Here is a 19,462-nt window from a genome sequence, read left to right as displayed (position 1 = left end):
TGTGACTCCGGGAGGGAGGAAGGTGCTGGATGTCACCTCTTTGGTGTTCCCTGCAGCTCACATCTGCTGAGCACCTACTGTGTGCCAGGCATTCTCCACCCAGGAGCTCATTCAAATGTTGAGTTTTCATCCCCATGATAACCTCTAGAAAGTACAGTCTCACTTTTATATTAAAACGGCACAGAGAGGTCAAGTGATCTGATAGAAGTCACACAGGTTTTAAAACACTTGAACTCTGGCTTTATACAGAGAGATCTTCAAGTTATCTTTAACATTAAGAGACACATGTCCACCACTTGTTGGGTAGGGGTGGGGTGGGGGGTGCAGAGCCTCCAGACATCTGGGTCTTCTAGTGTAAGGCAGGAGCTGCCCACTCCCAGGATCCACATGCCTTTTTAGGGTGCAAGGTGGGTTCTTGCAAACCGGTCCTCTCCTTCTGTGCGGCAGGGTGCAGTCCCCACTGCATTTGGCTGGGTGAAGAAACTTGGGCGGCTTCCTAGGTCTCCATCAGGGGTCCCCAGATGCTTGGGTATCCCAGCGTGAGAAGGGGGTTTGTGCTTTCAAGGGTCAGGCTCCAGGCGCTGCGAGAGGACGCTGAGGACGCGTTGGAACTTCTCAAGTCGTGTGGCCCATGGCGCCCCAGCCCCTCGGCTCCCCCAGAGCAATCTCTTCAAGAAGCCAGTGGTCAGGGCCTCTGTCAGCTCCGGGTTGGGCCGGAATCCTGGGGGCAAGACCAGGTGAGCTGGGGGTGGGGCCCAGGCACCTGCCTTGCTCCTCCCACACCTGCCTGGTTCCCTCTGGACTTTGACCCAGGAGGGACTCAGCCCCAGATTATCTTAACAACCGGGCAGGGTTAGCTGGGGAGGGGTCTGCAGGAGTTGGGGTAGGGGGGTGGCTGAAGGGCTTGGTCCATGTGGGCTCTGCCAAGGTGCATGGGGGCCAGTCCGTTCCAGGGGCCACATCAGGGCGCCCCCTACTTTAGGGGTAGAACCTGAAGAAGGAGCTGCCTTGAGGGTGGAATTTGGGGCCACCCTGCGCGACAAACTTGGGAGGAGGAGGTTGGGCCATGTTGGAAGGAGAAGGGTCTTAAGGACCCCCCAGGTGGGGGATTCCGGAGGCAGGGCTGCCCCAGGACAAGAGAGAAGTGTGGTTCTGAGTACAGTGGGGGCGCCATCCTGCCAGAGTGATGGTCTGAGTCATTTTGGAGGGAGCTGCGCATTCCTGCGGAGAACTGAGACCCTCTGGGGGTAGGACCTTCCCATGTGGGAGAGTGGGGGTGGGGCTCTGTGGGCATGGCTCTGAGGGGCAGAGGGCGCTGTGCCCATCAACGCTGCAGGTGGTGGTGGCGTGTGTGGAGGTGAGAACACCCCTGGGACCGGGGCCCGCCCAGTTTGGGTGGGACTCTGGGAGGCGTGACAGGAGTCTAGTCTCTGGCCCGGTGGGTTTGGGGGTTACCGCGCTGGAGCATGCAGGTTGTTTCTAAAGTGGGGATCCTCTGGCAACCCCTCGAATGGGAGGCGCTCACCTCGCAGGCGCCGCGCCGCCGCCTCGCGGAATCTGGGCGCGTCCCGGGCCGTCTGACGCGCCTGGTGCAGGGTGCGCAGCAGCCGCTCGCAGCTCTCGTCCAAGGGCCCCGGGAGTTCCTCACCCTCCAGCAGGCGCGCCGCGGGTGCCACGTGCGGCAGCGCCACCTCGCCGGGATCGCTGGGTCCTGTTGGGGGAAGGGTCTGGGCTGGGCTAGGGGTGGGGTGTGGGTCCTAGCGTGGAGGACCCAACATAAAACGGGGCCAGGGCACCCTAGGACAGGGCAGCGGGCGGGGCTTGGGTCAGACACGCAGGCTCGAGCCGGGACCGGAGGAGGGCAAGGTGTGGCCTAGAGCCGGGGCGGAGCCTAGAACAGGTCCGCCCAGGGATTGGGTCCAGGGCAGAGTCTCGCGTAGAGGGCGGGGGAAAGGGCGCGAAGGGCGGAGCCTCGAGTAAGGGGCGGAGCCTAGGACCGAAAGAGCAGGAGGCTCGAACGACCGAGGTGGAGCCCGGGAGAGAAGTAAGGGTTCGTCGCGAGACCGGGAGGCCAGAGCTTAGCGCATTGCTGGATGTGAGTCAGGGGCCGGGCCTAGGCAGGGGGCGCGGCCTAGGAGAGACCCAGGGGCGCGGACTAAGACACGGGCGGGCGGGGCTTAGGGCTGAATCCAGATTCTGGTTAGGCTTATCACTCCTCGAAAGCCGCCACTCACCGGCGCCCTCATTCAGCGATCGCATCAGCGGCTTCAGCTCTTGCTCAAAGGCCAGCGCAGCCTCCGTGTGGCTCCTTCTCAGGTGGCGCCACGTGCGTTCCAAACGCGACACCTGGAGGAAGAGACCTGAGCCCTATTTCCCTCCACTCTTCCCCATCACCGGCACTCCGGCCTCCTCCCTTGCTTCCCACGCACCTGGGGCATGAGCAAGGCGCCCATCACCGCGGCCAGTCCGGGCAGGTCCCCCACCGCCCCTGGCCGCAGCGCCACGGCCAGCTCCACCAGGCCCCTCAGGGCGCCCGCGCGTTCTTCCAGCGGCCCTGCGCAGCCCAGCACTGCCAGCGCCCCCGCCAACGCCAGCGTCTCGAGCCTGTAGAGGCGAAGGGCAAGGGTCTGGGGGCAGTGGGGAGGTTTGCGATGTCGGGGTGAGGAGGGACAGTCGGCGGCATTGCCCATTTCCCTCCTCCCTGGGGAACCGGGAATGGGAGGAGGTTTGAAGACCCTGGGGATTTCAGGTGGCTGACTCACCTCTCCAGCAATTCCAACCTCAAGAGATGCCCGTGGGGAAGTGTGAGCAGCTCCAGACCTGAGGCGACCCCCATGGCGCCCCGCTGAGCCTTGGTCACTCCTAGGACGCCTGTGGCCTGGCGATGGGGGGCGGGGGTAAGAGTAGGGACGTTAAAGGAGCGGAGTGAGTCTGTGGGTGTGAGGTGGGGTTGGGTCATGCCCTGGCTTCAGGCCCTACCTGGGGAGGGAAGACCTAGTAGGGGACCCACCTGGCAGTCTATCAATAGCAGGTGGAGAGCTGTGCTCCCAGGATGGTGTTCCAGGAACAGGCCACGGAGAGTGTGCAGGACTTCGGGTTCCAGAGGCCGATTCTGGGACCCCAGCAGGCAGGAGGGGGTGTCAGGGAGACAGAAAGAGACCTCAGCTTGCGGTCTTGCAAAACATCTGTCCTCCTCTTTCTCCTCCTCGGCTTCCCACCAGGGCACCTCTGACTCTGGGCAGCTGTGGGCAGGAGGTGGTCCTTGGACCCTGAGCACTCGGGGCACCAGCTCACAGTACGTTGGGGGGCGTCCAGAGGCATCAGGAAGCAGCAGTGAGGGTGTTCGAGGTGGCTTGGTTGGGGCCTTGGCATGAAGCTGCCCATCAGAGGCCCTGAGACTGTCAGCAACAGACCCTAAGGGAACTGGGGTCTTTAGTATCACGGGGTCACTACCTGTCCGAGGCAGGCCAGATGCAGGTACAGTGGAGGCTCCTGGGGGTCATACAAGAGGGGGAGAAAGAGGTACACAGAGAAAATAGCTCGCTGGGGTGATGGCTTCCTGAGCTACCAACTTCCTGGTTCCTGCACTCATTCAGCCAATAGCCAGGTATCCTAAATTACCTTGGTGCAGCTTTGAAGCTGAACAGCTTCACCAACATCAATGCTAGACACCTACCAATGGTCTGAAAATGAAGTTTCTCTGACATGGATGCAGCTCTGCCAATTCTGAATACTACATTTTAAGTCTGAGCTCTTCCTTTTTGCTCCTCTGATTGATGATGGTAAGCACTGACCACACAAAATTAAAATGAAAAAAAAAAATGTCACTCAAAATTCACAAAGTTACATATGCCTCAAAGAAATTGAATTTATCAAACTTTCAAATGACGTCTTCTGTTAAGTTTGTGGTATATTTACTTCTGAGGTTATTAACTTAAAACTGCACACAGACTTTTGGGAGACTATGTCTACTAAACATTTAAGTCGACCCTGTTAAGGGGGTTTAAAACCTCCCTAATGTTCCCATCTCACTCTGAATAAGGACCAAAGTCCTCCTGTTAGCCCTCACAGCTCTCACAATCTGAGCCTGATCTGTCTCCGACTTCCCTCTCACTCCCACTGTTTCTGCTACACTCTCTTCTTTTCGGTTCAGTGAACAGTTCAGACTCTTGTTCTGGTTCTAGTTCCTTTGCACGGACTGTTCTCTCTGACTGGGCCACTCTCACCCCATTATCCACATTGTTTCCTCCCTCCTCTCCTTCAAATATTTCTCCATGAGAAAATTTCCTAACTACTACTAAAAACTGTAATACTCCTTGCTCTGTCCTACTTTTAATTTTTAACCCAAAGCATAATTGATTCCCCTTCATGGATTACAGCCTTGTCACAGCAAAGGATTCACATGGATCACAGCAAAGGGGCTTGCATAACTCAATGAAGCTATGATCCATGCCGTGCAGGCCACCCAAGATAGATGGGTTACAGTGAAGTGGTCCACTGGAGGAGGGAATGGCAAGCCACTCCAGTATTCTTGCCATTAGAACCCTATGAACAGTATGAAAAGGCAAAAAGATATGACATGAGAAGATAAGCCCCTCAGGTCAGAAGGTATCCAATATGCTACTGGGGCAGAGTGGAGGGCAATCACTAATAGCTCCAGAAAGAATGTAACAGCTGGGCCAAAGGGGAAATGGTGCTCTGTTGTGGATGTGCCTGGTGGTGAAAGTAAACTTCAGTGCTGTAAAGAACAATATTGTATAAGAACCTGGAATGTTAGATCCATTTGTTGTTGCTGTTGAGTCGCTAAGGTGTGTCCAACTCTTTGTGACCCTATGAACTGCAGCACACCATGAGTCAAGGTAAATTGGATGTGGTCAAGCAGATGGCAAGAGTAAACATCGACATTTTAGGGATCAGTGAACTAAAATGGACAGGAATAAGCAAATTTAATTCATATGACCATTATATCTACTACTGTGGGCAAGAATCCCTTAGAAGAAATGGAGTAGCCCTCATAGTCAACAAAACATTCTGAAACGTAGTACTTGGGTGCAATCACAAAAATGACAGAATGATCTTGGTTCGTTTCCAAGGCAAACTATTCAACATCGCAGTAATTCAAATCTATGCCCCAACCTCTAATGCTGGAGAAGATGAAGTTGAACCGTTCTATGAAGACCTACAAGACTTTCTAGAACTAACACCAAAAAAGATGTTCTTTCGTCATAGGGGGTTGCAAAAGTAAGAAGTCAAGAGATACCTGGAATAACAAGAAAGTCTGGCCTTGGAGTATAAAATGAAGCAGGGCAAAGGCTAAGAGATTTGTCAAGAGAATATGCTGCTCACAGCAAACACCTTTTCCAACTACACAAGAGAGGACTCTATACACAGACATCACCAAATGGTCAATATGGAAATAAGATTGATTATATTTTTTGCAGCAGAAGATGAAGAAATTCTATACAGTCAGCAAAAACAAGACCTAGATCTCACTGTGGCTCAAATCATCAGCTCCTTATTGCAGATTTCAAGCTTAAATTGGAGAAAGTAGGGGGAAAACAGTAGGCCATTCAGATATGACCTAGATCAAATCATTTATGATTATACAGTGGAAGTGACAAATAGATTCAAGGGATTAAATACGATAGACACGAGTACCTGAAGAGCTATGGACAGAGGTTTGTAACATTGTACAGGAGGCAGTAACCATAACCATCCCAAAGAAAAAGAAATGCAAGAAGGCAAAATGATTGTCTGAGGAGGCTTTACAAACAGTGAGGAAAGAAGAGAAGTGAAAAGCAATGGAGAAAGGGAAAGGTATACCCAACTGAATGCAGAGTTCCAGAGAATAGCAAGGACAGATGAACAATGCAAAGAAATAGAGGAAAACAATAGGATGGGAAAGACTAGAGATCTCTTCAAGAAAATTGAGGTATCAAGGGAACATTTCATGCAAGAATGGACACAATAAAGGAAGGACAGAAATGGTAAGGACCTAAGGGAAGCAGAAGCTATTAAGAAGAGGTGGCAAGAATGCACAGAAGAACTGTACAAAAAAAAAGGTCTTAATGACACGGGTAACCACAATGGTGTGGTTACTCACCTAAAGCTTGACATTCTGGGGTGTGAAGTCAAGTGGGCCTTAGGAAGCATTACTACAAACAAAGCTGGTGGAGGTGATGGAATTCCAACTGAGCTATTTCAAATCCTAAAAGATGATGCTGTTAAAGTGCTGCACTCAATACATAAGCAAATTTGGAAAACTCAGCAGTGGCCACAAGACTGGAAAAGGTTAGTTTTCATTCCAGTCCCAAAGAAGGGCAATGCCAAAGAATGTTCAAAAGTGAAGTCACTCAGTCGTGTCCGACTCTTTGTGACCCCATGGATTGTAGCCTGCCAGGCAAGAATACTAAAGTGGGTTGTTATTTCCTTCTCCAAGAATGTTCAAACTACAATACAATTGCACTCATTTCATATGGTAGTAAGGTTATGCTCAAAACCCTTCAAGCTAGGCTTCAGCAGTGCATGAACTGAGAACTTCTAGATATAAAATCTGAGTTTAGAAAAGGCAGAGGAATCAGAGATTAAATCGCCAACATTCGTTGGGTCATAGAGAAAGCTAGGGAATTCCAGAAAAACATCTACTTCTGCTTTATTGACTATGCTAAAGCCTTTGACTATGTGGAACACAACAAATTATGGAAAGCTCTTTAAAAAACAGGAATACCAGACCACCTTACCTGTCTCCTGAAAAACCTGTATGCTGGACAAGAAGCAACAGTTAGAATCTTACTTGAAAGTGGTTCAAAATTGGGAAAGGAGTGAGACAAGGCTGTATACTGTCACCCTGTTTATTTAACTTATAAACATAGTAAGTACATCATGTGAAATGCTGGGCTGGTTGAATTACACGCTGGAATCAAGATTGCCGGGTAAAATACCAACAACCTCAGATATGCCGATGATGCCATTCTAATGGCAGAAAGTGAAGAGGAACTAAAGAGCCTCTTGATGAGGGTGAAAGAGGAGAGTGAAAAAGTTGAGTTAAAACTCAACTTTCAAAAAACAAACATCATGGAATCTTGTTCCATCACTTCACGGCAAACAGAAGGGGGAAAAGTGGAAGGAGTGACAGATTTTATTTTCTTGGACTCCAAAATCACTGTGGATGGTGACTGCAGCTATGAAATTAAAAGAAGCTTGCTCCTTATAAGGAAAGCTATGACAAATCTAGACAGCATATTAAAAAGCAGAGACATCACTTTGCTGACAAAGGTCTGTATTGTCAAAGCTATGATTTTTCCAGTAATTATGTATGGATGTGAGAGTTGGATCATAAAGAAAGCTGAGTGCCAAATAACTGATGCTTTCAAATTGTGGTGTCGGAGAAGACTCTTGAGAATCCCTTGGACAGTATGAAGATCAAACCAGTCAATCCTAAATGACATCAACCCTGAATAATCATTGGAAGGACTGATGCTAAAGCTGAAGCTCCAATGCTTTGGCCACCTAATGGGAAGAGCCAAATCATTGGAAAAGACTTTGGTGCTGGTAAAGATTGAAAGCAAAAGGAGAAGGGGGTGACAGAGGATGAGATGGTTAGAGAGCATCACTGAATCAATGGACAAAAATTTGAGTAAACTCTGGGAGACAGTGAAGGACAGGAAAGCCTGGTGTGCTGCATCCATGGGATCACAGAGTGGACACAACTTGGCAGCTGAACAACAATAACAAATTGACTCACTTCTGTTGTTCATGGTCCTTCATTCTCTAATAGGATGTGGGCTCCACTTGAGCAGGGATCTTTGTCTTTCTTGTTCATTGATGTATCTCAGCACTTAGTATAGTGTCTGACACACACAGTGAGGGCTCATGTTGAATGGGAGACAACAGGGCAGTCAGGACACAAGGGGAACTCCTCCTTTATGTAGGATGGTCAGGATTAGCTGCTTTGAGGAACTCCTGTTAGATGAGAAACAGTCAGTTAAAGGTTACGGAATGAGCTTTCCAGTGATGAGAACACCAAGTACAAAGGCCCTGAGGCAGGAACGAATGTACAAGGTTCCAGCAGACTGAACAACAACCACCAGCTCCTGAAAGGAAGTCTGTGTGGCCAGAGAGAGGAGGGGATGAGGGATGGAATTATTGGAGAGGTTAGCTATGGTTAGAGCATGGAGGGTTTCTTGGAATCATTGTAAACACATACTTTTAAGCATCTACAAAGTTCCTGTGTGTGTTTCAGTCACTATGACCAAGCTGAAAGCATCACCATCCTTTTCTCCCAGCAGGTTATCACCTGCCCGGTGTCACCTGGATAGTGCATGGCAGAGGAATTTCTGAGCTATGTCCTGTCCTGGTCCAGGGCCTTTACCTGGTCCAGGAGGGTCTTCTGGTGGCCGCCACAGATGCTCCAAACCTGCAGGCTGACTATCACTCCGCTTCCTATCCCTAGGGGACAGAGATAAGGGAGATATGTTGTCCTACTCTGAGCAGATAGTTAGATAGCACATAGCCTCCACCAATGCCCAGAAAACCTTACATCCCAGCACTCAGAACCAGGGGATCCCCCAGGGTGCTTGCTAACCCCAGGGAACACTTGGCAATGTCAGGAAATATATTTTTTCTTGCCACAACTAAGGGGTGGGATGCAGAGCATTCTACTGGCATCTAGTAGATAAGAGACCAGGGGTGCTGTTCAACAGCCTGCAATGCACAGAATGCGACACCGCCCCCCCCCCCCCCCCCCCCCCCCGCCCCACCAAGAATAATCTGGCTACAAATGTCAATAGTGAACAGAGCCGTCCACTATTGGAACACACAGGAACAGTGGTGGAGAACCCTGGGAGGGTGTTGGGTGTCTTCGGGATGTAGAGAGCCTGTGAATACCTGAGCGGCTCTGTGCGAGCCGGGCCATCTGGAAGGATGTCTTCACTAAAGCTGCGTCGAATTGGTCCTTGCCGCGGCACTGGCCTCGAGGCCACAGCCCCTGTGGCTTGGGACAGTGGACGCTGGCCAATCACATAGCTGCGAACCAGGGCAGGCAGGCTGGGGAAACGCTCATCCTCTAGCTGAAAGAGAGCTGTGGGCCGGCCTGGCCGGGGCCTCAGGGCCACACGGAGCACCTCGAAGTGCAGGGCTGAGCCCCGCCAGCGGCAGGAGATCACAGGGTGGCCCCCACGGGACTTGGACGCACGAACTAAGAAGTCACCATCTTGCTGGAGAAGGTCCTCGGCCTTCTGGGGATGGAGGATTGGGGGGCAAGGGGTTTACGCATGAGCACGTATCAGTAACTAATGGACTCTCCCGACCCCTCCCCCCGACGCAAGGAAAGCCACCCCCAGAGACTGGGTAGTTTTGAGCCAAACAATTTCTTCTTGTCTAGTGGACATACTTCTGCACTACATTTCCCAGGCTCCCTTGCGGTTAACCGTCGTGTGACAAGATCTGACAAATGGGATGTGGGAGGAGTGCTGTGGGCAATGGTCAGACCTGGCCCACGAAGTAAGTCTAGCAGAATCCTACAGGTTTCGTCCTGAATCTGTCAGTTGATGCCCTCAGAGCCCTGGGGGATAGCGGAGGCAGAAGACCGAAAGGGCTTGGGTCTGACTCCTTTTGAAGCTGTGCATCCTCTTAGACTGTGACATGAACTAGTCCTTAAATGTTGATGGAGTCATTGACAGCGTGGGGATGTTTGTTACAGCCACTAGCTCATGCTGACTAATGCAAGTTCCAACCCAGTGACATGTGCTGAGCTTGTTATGCAAATGTGGCTTTCAGAAAAGCCATTTGCTAGGTTCTTCCAAACAGATCATGGCCTTGAAATTCACCTTTGTAAAAATAGAGCACTATCATGCCAGCTATGGTGGCTGAAAACAGGGCCTGAGGGCCACAACATCATAGAGGGGCAAAGCAGAGCTGCTGATGGAGGCTGGGAACTGGAAAATACGTGCAAAGGACACTTGTATGGCCTTTATTATGTGCCAGGCACTGTTTTAAGTGTAAAATGCATGAGCTCACTTCATCCTTTACCAAGGATAAGAGGTAGGTACTATTATGCCCATTTTACAGATGGGGAAACAGAGGCCCAGAGACATCAACTACCTTGCTCTAGTTTACATCCAATATAAGTTGTAGGGATAGGATTTGAACTCAGGCTGCTTGTGGCTAAAGTGTGGGATTTTCACCATTAAGCTACACTGCCCATCATGATTTGATTAGATGTCTCAGGTCCTGGGACTCCTGAAGGTGACTCCTAAGTTGGAGATGAGAGTGAGGTGCTTTGAATTGAGAGGGAGATAGGACCCTGGCGGCCACAGGTGGCCTGGAATCCAGAGAGAGACACAGAGACAAGTAGGGCCACAGGGTGGTTTGAGGAGTCATTAGTACCCTTTTCAACTCCTGTCACCTTCTTCAACACCATCCCAAAGGAAGTGATAATTTAAAGATAAGAAGTGACATCCCACATGGACCAAGTTACAAAATAATCCTCAGCCCTCAAGCCACTCTTTCTGATAGATCTTGACCCGAAGACCCTTATCTGGGACCCAGGAGTCCCCAATAAGTCAAAGATGAGTGAGACTCCCCATCAGATGGTATGCGGTCCTGTGGGAGGTACCTGGCGGGACAGGGGGCCGTGGTACCAGGGTTGGCTCACAAAGTCCTCTCCGTCTTGTGGCACCTGCATGGAGCTCTCGGGGGCAGAGGGTGCAGGGGCTGTGCTTTGTACGTCCAAGAGGCCTCAGTCTTCCTCATCTGTAAAACGGGAATAATTATTCTTGCTTCCTGAATGGCTTGGTCAGACCTTTCATGTTCCTCATAGTTTGAAGACAACAGCCCACATCTTATCAAGTCATAAAATGCAATGCTCTCTATATATGTATAAATATATATAATATTTTAATATACAGCATGTTTCTATAATTATATATAAATGTATTTAAATATTTACATATAACATTTGTGTATTTTATATTCTAAATATAAATATATTTAAAATATATGTTAATATATATTTATATTAAGTTAAAGAAGTTACCCATAGTCAGATTATATATTTTTAATTATAAATTATATGAGTTATATTTGATATATATATCAGATTAAATTCAAGCTATGAGTAACTTTGGGGCTTCCCGGATGGCTCAGTGGGTAAAGCAGCCACTTGCAATGCAGGTGACACAGGAGACATGGGTTCGATCCCTGGGTCATGAAGATCCCCTGGAGTAGGAAATGGCCACCCATTCCAATATTCTTGCCTGAAAAATCCCATTGATAGGAGGAGCCAGGAAGACTACAGTCCAAAGGGTTGTAAAGAGTCAGACATGACTGAGTAACTAAGCATGAAATGAATAATTTATCATTTTTAATTAATTTATTTTTCAGTTGTGCCATGCAGCATCTGGGGTCTTAGTTCCCCAACCAGGGATCAAACTGGCACCCCCTGCTTTGGAAGTGAGCAGTCTTAACCACTAGACCACCAGGGAAGTCCCTAACTTTAATTTAGAATAGGCTCTGATTTCATGAAAACAGTCATGCAAATTCACTGGGATTCTTGCGAAGGAAGAAGACAATGATCTCAAATGTGATACAAATTTTAATGCAGATGACATAGTGTTATGTTTTGTAGAAATATAATTAACAAATTGACTCAAAAGAATATTTATGGGGCACCCACTCTGTGCCAGGAGCCCCTTCCAGGCACTAGAGACCTAGCAGTGAACAACATAGACCGAGATTCCTGCCCTTAGGCATCTTCTAGCTGAGAAGACAGAAATTAGGAAAATAAGTGAGTAGAAAAGGAAGCCTAGAATAGATCAGAGAGAACCAAGGGGAAAAATGAAACCAGGTATCGGATATGAAGATTCAAGCAGTGGAGTTAAGATTTTTCTATAGGGTGACCTGGGAAGGTCTTGGGAGTGGGTAAAGGTTGGGAGGATTTTAAGGGACCAAGTCAGGCGATTCTTTTAAAAAAAAAAAATTAATTTATTTATTTGGCTCCATTGAGTCTTAGTTACTACGGCATGAGAACTCTTAGTTCTGGCACTTGGGATCTAGTTCCCTGACCAGGGATGCAACCCAGGCCTCCTGCATTGGGAGAGCAGAGCCACTGGAGCACTGGGGAAGTCTCAAGCCGGGTGGTTCTTGGGGTGAAATAAATTCCAGGCTGGGGAGAATTAAATTTACTAAAACCCATAGCATCTCAGTGATCTGTAGGCACACTCAAGGATTCTTAGATTGTACAAAAAAATCTAACCCAGGCATGGCTTTCCAATAAGGTCATTTTCTGTACTCAGTCACTCAGTGGTGTCTGACTCTTTGCGATCCCATGGATTGTAGCCCGGCAGGCTTCTTTGTCTACGGGATTCTCCAGGCAAGAATACTGGAGTGGGTTGCCATTTTCTCCTCTAAGGGGATCTTCCCCACCCAGGGATCAAACTGTCTCCAACCAGATCCCAGATTACAAGTGAATTCTTTACCACTGAGCCAGTGGGGAAACCCATTTTAAAAGACCATTGAAAGGTCACATTTTTGTAGACAGGTCAGCAAACAGCAAATAGACATCTGCAGGTTTTCATATTTTGGAGCCAATCCACTTCCTTATTACTGTGATCAAACTTAGGACACGGACGCTCTAGGACTCCTTGATCATCGCACAAACCTCAGGCCCCATGTCTCTCAAGCATCTGGTGAAAAAACTGCTCTGGAAGAGAGGGAAGAGGGGAAGAGGGAGTGGGAGGTGGTGGTGGGGAAAGTGTCTTGCCTCCCCTGCACCCAGGGCCTTCTGGGCCTGGCAGGGTCTGCAGGGAAATAGCAGGAGGATTTTTAGGACCTGAGTCAACTGGGCTGAGGGCCTGAAAGGGCCAGGAAGTTCCCAGACTGGTCCGAGGTGACTTAAGGGGAGGTGACTTAAGGGGCGGGAGAGCTGAGCAGAGCTTTGGCTCCAGGCGCCACATACCTGAATACCAGGTGTGTCTCCTGGATACCTGTGCACTTCCTGTTTGTCAGCTGGGCCTGGCCTGGCCTGGCCTTGGTTTTAAGAGTCCCCTGACTCCAGCGTCCTCTGTCTGTCTTACGTGCCCTTTAGTGGGTGTGTAGGTGCATCACTGACTCCGGTTTGTTCAGGGGGAGCTCAGAGTGGTCACAGGACGGCCACAGGCCAATTAAGTCATCCACCTTTCCTGCATTGTTTGGAATAATTTCTGGGTATCTGGGCAGGAGAGAGAGGAAGGGGGCAGAAATCAAGAGAGGAGGTGGGTGAGAGGAAAGTTTGGGGAAAGAAGGGAGGGGATTATTCATTTTCTATAGACCATATACTCCTGCAGGGGGCAACCACTTGCACAAGACAGGGACACAGGTGGACACGGAGACTCAAACATGAGCAAAATACTGACTGGATGAATGGTTACTGTGTGCCAAGGAGAAACAGTGATGAATGAGACCAAGGTCCCTCCGGTGGAGGAGACACACAAAGCAAATAAGTGCACGATGAATGAAGAAGATATGTCTAAGGGTGAACAACGAAGGTGATAAGACAGGGAGATGTAAAGAGAGGCTGGCCGGGGGAGGCTACCTTAAATATGAATAGGTAGTCAGAAGGCTGTCTCCCACGAAGTGAAATGGGAGCTGAGATCTCAGTGACCGGGTGGTGGGCGGGGGTGGAAACAGTTAAGCAAAGATGTGAAGAAAGAGCAGTATAGGTGAGGGGTATACCGGGAGGGCAAAGGTGCAGAGTTTGCTTTTTATATTTTACGTTGTCAAGGAGGCAGGTGTGACAATGCTGTGAGCCACGAGCGAAGTGGAGAGCAGTGAGGTTAGGTAGAGACGATGCAGGAAACTGGCGGACCTCGAATTTTCGTCTCGGTGGGATGGAAGAGGAGCTACGGAAAGGTATGAAGTGAGAGAGGGCATGATCTGGCTTGTGGTTTAAAAAAATTGCTCAGGCATCGAAGCAGGGAAGCTGTCCATGTTGCAGAGAAAATACGCGTGGAGGAGAACGCCCAGGTACACGGACACGCATGATGCACAGTGACTCAATCAGGTGACCCTTTTTACGTTGGCGGGCGCGCATGGACAGACACCCAGATTCTTCCAGAGAGCAGGTGGCCCCACCTGGAAAAGAGAACTCCCTACCCCCACCAAATCTCCCGGTCCTGGCTCTGCTTGGGGCCCCTCACTCACCTGGGCCGGGACCCGCGGAGCTCGCAAGAACTTGGGGCCGGGCGGAAGCCTGAGGCTCTGCGTCTCCCGACCCCTCCCTCCCAGCCCCAGCCAGGTCCAGCCTTCCCCTGCCGCGCCCGAAGGGAACCTAGCGCCATCACCTGGTCCCGCCCACTTTAAACCCCTCCCCTCCAGGCCCCGCCCTTTCTCCTACTGTAACTTCTCGCCCCGCCCCTTGTTATCGCCCCGCCCTCTATAAATTTTCTTTTCGCTAACCACGCCCCCTTGGATGAACCTTCTTCCCGTAGGTCACGTTCCCCGGGGAACTCCTTCCGTCCCTACTAGTGGACCCGCCCCCTTAAACTTGCCCCGCCCCTTCATACTGACCACGCCCACCCATCTAGTCATCCCTCTTTTAGTCTTGCCCTTAGAGTCCTGTCCCTTTTTTCCGCTTAAGGCCACAGGCTGGTCCTAAGAGCCCCTGACCCCTTGCGACGGGGCAAGGGATGTCTCCTAGCCCCTCTGTTCCCGGCAAGGGCGGGGCGGCCCTTACGGGCTGTCTCACACGACCGGGAGTGGTGGCGGCTGTGACGTGGCAGAGTGCGCTTCCTCCAGACTGCCCCCCTGGGTTTCTCGGAAGGAACCCCACATTGGGTGTCGGGTTTGGGGAGAGAGATGCGGGAAAACACGACAGTCTTTCCCAGTAACAGACCGTTGGACTTTATCTAGACTCTGGCGGGACGTAGGGGGCAAACATTCAGGTGGTTTCCTAGGTGGAGGGAAGTAGGGGAAGGGGGCTTCCATCCTGTTGCCTGGAGACAAAGCGTGAGGAAGGTGTGTCTGGGGGATCTGGAACCAGAAATAGGACTCTCTGGCCAAGTTTTTTGAGGGTGCATAGTAATAGTAACAGAACTGAAAGCAGTAGCTGCAGCTAACATTCATTAAGTGCTTACTGTATACTTGTTTGCCCTGCCTCCACAATTCTATTTTTACATAGACCTCTCAATGAGATGGGTCCTATTTTCCATCACCCCATTTTCTAGATGCAGAAACTGAGGCATGGGCAACTAAGCCTAAGTTTGCCCAAGGTTGACTCAGCTTGTGATTGGCCGAGGTGGGATTCAAGCCTGGAGCCCCGGAGCTCTATCCTGTCTTCCTCTCATCTTTGCAGCCCCACAATCTCTGATCCCTACCGTATTTTAAACTGTGAAGTTTACTGTCACTCATGTTACAGATGAGGAAACTGACGCATAGAGAGTCACAGATGCCTAGGGAAGAAAGTTTTGGTGTCTGTAGAATCATAAATCTGGGAATTTCCAGGCTGGGCTTTCCCACCTGCCAATGTGGAAGAGACTTCAGTCTCAGGACAGACTGAGGAGTGTCTTTTCCTTGACCAGCCTGGTTTTGATGCACAGCTCGGTTATACCCAATGACGGTTTCTAGCGCCCCCTGGTGGTTACAATAATTTAAAAATCCCAGGAGTGGTGGGGTGGGGTGGGGGCTTGTAAGATAGAGGGGACTGAGGAGAACACTCCCAGTCTAGTGTGGTGGAGGTGGGGAGAGATCTCGTAGACCACATGATTTCAGGTAATGATAAGGGCTACAAGACAGCAGTTCAGTTCAGTCGCTCAGTATTGTCTGATTCTTAGTTACCCCATGGACTGTAGCTATGCCAGGCCTCCCTGTCACTCACCAACTACTGGAGCTTACTCAAATTCATATTTGTAGAGTCTGTGATGCCATCCAACCATCTCATCCTCTGTCATCCCCTTCTCCTCCCACCTTCAATCTTTCCCAGCATCAAGGTCTTTTCAAATGAGTCAGTTCTTTGCATCAGGTGGCCAAAGTATTGGAGCTTCAGCTTCAGCATCAGTCCTTCCAATGATTATTCAGGACTGATCTCCTTTAGGATGGACTGGTTGGATCTCCTTGCAGTCCAAGGGACTCTCAAGAGTCTCCTCCAACACCACAGTTCAAAGGCATCAATTCTTCGGCACTCAGCTTTCTTTATAGTCCAACTCTCACACCCATACATAACAACTGGAAAAACCATAGCTTTGACAAGACGGACATTTGTTGGCAAAGTAATGTCTCTGCTTTTTAATATGCTGTCTAGGTTGGTCACAACTTTTCTTCCAAGGAGCAAGCGTCTTTTAATTTCATGGCCGCAGTCACCATTTGCAGTGACTTTGGAGCCCCCCAAAATAAAGTCTCTCACTGTTCTCATTTTTTCTGCATCTATTTCCCATGAAGTGATGGGACCGGATGCCATGATCTTAGTTTTCTGAATGTTGAGTTTTAAGCCAACTTTTTTACTCTCCTCTTTCACTTTCATCAAGAGGCTCTTTAGTTCCTCTTTGCTGTCTGCCATAAGGGTGGTGTCATCTGCATATCTGAGGTTATTGATAATTCTCCTGGCAATCTTGATTCCAGCTTGTGTTTCATCCAGCCCAGCATTTCTCATGATGTACTCTGCATAGAAATTAAATAAGCAGGGTGACGATATACAGCCTCGACATACTCCTTTCCTGATTTGGAACCAGTCTATTGTTCCACGTCCAGTTCTAGCTGTCACTTCTTCACCTGCATACAGATTTCTCAGGAGGCAGATCAGGTGGTCTGGTATTCCCATCTCTTTAAGATTTTTCCACAGTTTTCTGTGATCCACACAATCAAGGGCTTTGGAGTAGTCAATAAAACCGAAGTAGATGTTTTTCTGGAACTCTCTTTTTCAATGATCCACTGGATGTTGGCAATTTGATCTCTGGTTCCTCTGCCTTTTCTAAATCCAGCTTGAACATCTGGAAGATCACAGTTCACGTACTGTTGAAGCCTGGCTTGGAGAATTTTGAGCATTACTTTACTAGCATATGAGATGAGTGCAATTGTGTGGTAGTTTGAGCATTCTTTGGCACGGCCTTTCTTTGGGATTGCAAATATTTGCTAAATGAATGAACGACATTATGGACATCTGTAAGATGATGGTGGGCAGAGCCATGGGATAAATGTCAAAGATAGAGCCAATTGAGCTTTGAACTATTCATTCATTCATTCAACAAATACTTGTGGAACATATATATATGCCAGGTGCTGGGGTAGTGGTTTTAACATAGACGCAAATTTCCAAATACACAATGAAAAAGTAAGCATAATAAAATATCAGGTTTCTGGAACAGTAGTGTTGTGAAAAGTGAAAGTCACTCAATTGTGTCCAACTCTTTGTAATCCATGGACTGTAGCCCACCAGGAGCCTCTGTCTTTGAATTCTCCAGGCAAGAATACTGGGATTCAGGGCTTAATGTGGGGGGAGGGAGTGGGACAGGGTGTGATGGGGTGGGGAATAAAGACTGTGATTTGAAATGGAGAGGTTTGGGAAGACTTCATGAGAAGGTGGCCTGGAGCTAAGATTTGTGGAAGATGAGCGAGCTGGCCATGGAGCTGTCTAAGGCAGAGGACCAGCACGTGCAAAGGCCCTGTAGCAGGACTCTAGGGCAAGATTTTGGGGTGACCTCGTGGGTTGGGGGAACATTGAGGAGGCCCTGTTTGACTGGAATAGAGCAAATGAAGGAGAGAGTGGAAGAGGTAAGGAAAGAGCCTTGTGGTGTACAGGCAGGACTTTTACTCCTAATGAGGGTGGGCTGTGGGACACAGTGGCTTGACTGGGGTGTTCATAGGCGCCCTCTGATGGGGCGGGGGTACAGACTGCGGTGGGTGAGAACGGGAGCCTGGGGATGATGTGGAGGAGACTGGTCCAGGTTAGCAAGGAGCAGGGCTGACCACGCAAGGAGGTGAAGGAGGGATGGGTGAGAAGAGGGTGTTTTGAGTATGTTCCTGAGGTGGTACCGCTCCTGGGTTGCATGCAGAGGAAGGCAGCGGGCCTCCGCCTAATGACCCTGTCCCCACGCCCAGATGCCCTGGTGTTAGCTGGTGGGCGAAAGAGAGGCCAGGTCCTGCTTGAAAGGGGGCTGGGCTGGGTCTGGCCGGCAGGTGCTCCCCCCGCCCCCACCCCACGGCTCCTCCCCCTCCACCCCCTCTCAGGGCGACAGTTACAGGCAAAAAAGAGGAAGTGGTAGCTAGCTAGCAGAGGCAGGCAGGCAGGCGGGCGGGCGGCGGGCGGAGGAGGCCGCGAGGGTGCGCGGACCGGCCTGGGGAGGCGGCGGCCATGGAGCTGTGGCGCCAGTGCACCCACTGGCTCATCCAGTGCCGGGTGCTGCCGCCCAGCCACCGTGTGACCTGGGACGGGGCCCAGGTGTGCGAACTGGCGCAGGCCCTCCGGGATGGCGTCCTTCTGTGCCAGCTGCTCAACAACCTGCTGCCCCACGCTATCAACCTGCGGGAAGTCAACCTGCGTCCCCAGATGTCCCAGGTGAGACGGGTCACAGGCGGGTCTGCCGGAGGGTGGGTGGTGGGAGGCACCCCAGGCTGGTACCCAGGAGGGTGATGCACTGCCGCTCTGGGCCAGCAGTGAAGAGAGGAGGCTGGCCCCCACTCTGGGCCTGGCCCGGGGGATATGTGGGGGTCCTAACACTGAAGATTCAGGGGTGCCCCCCTAAGGTTAACAGGAATGGGTTCCCACGTCTAGGCTGAAAACTGGCAAACTTGGGGTTAACCCAAGTCCAAAACCTCAGGCTGACTCCGCTGGAGATCTAGACCCCAAAAGGGACTTGCTAGGGGCCCAGAGGGGGCCCTAGGAATCTCCTGGGTGGCTGATAGGGCACCTGAGGTTTTGGACTCCCTTGACCCCACCACCCCCTGAGATTCTGGCTATGGGGGAAGGGCCTCCTCCTATTCCTTCCCCCACATGCGTCGCCTCCTCCTGGGCCCTGGGCCCCTTCCTTCCCCTCACATCTTCCCCTCGGCTTCCTGCCGGGGCCTGGGGCAGCATGGGAGGGTGGGGGGACTGTGCGTCTGGGACTCTGGTCTTCCTAGCTCTGCCCATCCCAAGAGGTACATTGAGTCAGGACCCAGTCCCAAAGAGCCCTGAGACTGGGTACCTGGGGTTTGGGGAAACCTAGAAATAGCTGCTTTTTCTCTGTAGGGATTTCTGCAAGGGCCCTGGGGTTCAGGGGGTGGTGGATTTGACTTCAACTTCTCTGGTTCAGGAAATATATTCAAATCCCTATTTGAATGCGGTTGGGTGGGGGAGGTCACTGGACTGGATTCTCTCTCTGTTGTACCTTCTGGTTCCCTCTGGCCTCTCGAGTGCTAGATGAAAAGTAATGTCTGCTGATGGTTGGTGGTTGGGGGTGCCCTGCCTGCCCTGGGGGTCTGAGGCAACACTAACCATCCAGCCCTCAGGTCCCAT

At 50.6% G+C, this 19,462-nt stretch overlaps 2 protein-coding genes across 7 annotated transcripts in view; one reads left to right on the top strand and one right to left on the bottom strand.

Moving 5' to 3' along the window:
* Window positions 1-215: 215 nt before the first annotated feature.
* SH2D3A (SH2 domain containing 3A) lies at window positions 216-14,316 on the bottom strand. 6 transcript variants are annotated; one of them, XM_065917910.1, is made up of 11 exons: window positions 14,179-14,316; window positions 12,956-13,207; window positions 10,616-10,752; window positions 8,887-9,236; window positions 8,372-8,448; window positions 3,011-3,492; window positions 2,763-2,878; window positions 2,430-2,604; window positions 2,235-2,346; window positions 1,526-1,711; window positions 216-721 (listed from the first exon to the last, which is right to left on the bottom strand). In XM_065917910.1, exons 3-11 carry the CDS (start codon window positions 10,682-10,684, stop codon window positions 561-563), a joined length of 1,728 nt encoding a protein of 575 aa, XP_065773982.1. In that variant the 5' UTR covers window positions 10,685-10,752; window positions 12,956-13,207; window positions 14,179-14,316; the 3' UTR covers window positions 216-560. The 6 variants fall into 6 exon arrangements, with proteins under 6 accessions (XP_065773982.1, XP_065773985.1, XP_065773981.1 ...); XM_065917913.1 differs by lacking the exon at window positions 12,956-13,207 and having other exon boundaries at window positions 2,430-2,627; window positions 3,011-3,112; window positions 3,454-3,492; XM_065917909.1 differs by lacking the exon at window positions 12,956-13,207.
* A 3,912-nt stretch (window positions 14,317-18,228) lies between these two features.
* Window positions 18,229-19,462, top strand: part of VAV1 (vav guanine nucleotide exchange factor 1) — a 63,798-nt gene continuing 62,564 nt past the window's right edge. The window contains exon 1 of the mRNA XM_065933389.1: window positions 18,229-18,523. Within this exon, the coding sequence (XP_065789461.1) occupies window positions 18,320-18,523 (204 nt within the window). The 5' untranslated portion in view covers window positions 18,229-18,319. The remainder of the gene's footprint in view (window positions 18,524-19,462) is intronic.

This window comes from Muntiacus reevesi, chromosome 1, assembly GCF_963930625.1.
Source record: "Muntiacus reevesi chromosome 1, mMunRee1.1, whole genome shotgun sequence".
Classification (NCBI taxonomy): Eukaryota; Metazoa; Chordata; class Mammalia; order Artiodactyla; family Cervidae; genus Muntiacus; species Muntiacus reevesi.
Note: the sequence above shows the minus strand (reverse complement) of the source record. Positions and strands in the feature narration are given on the sequence as shown.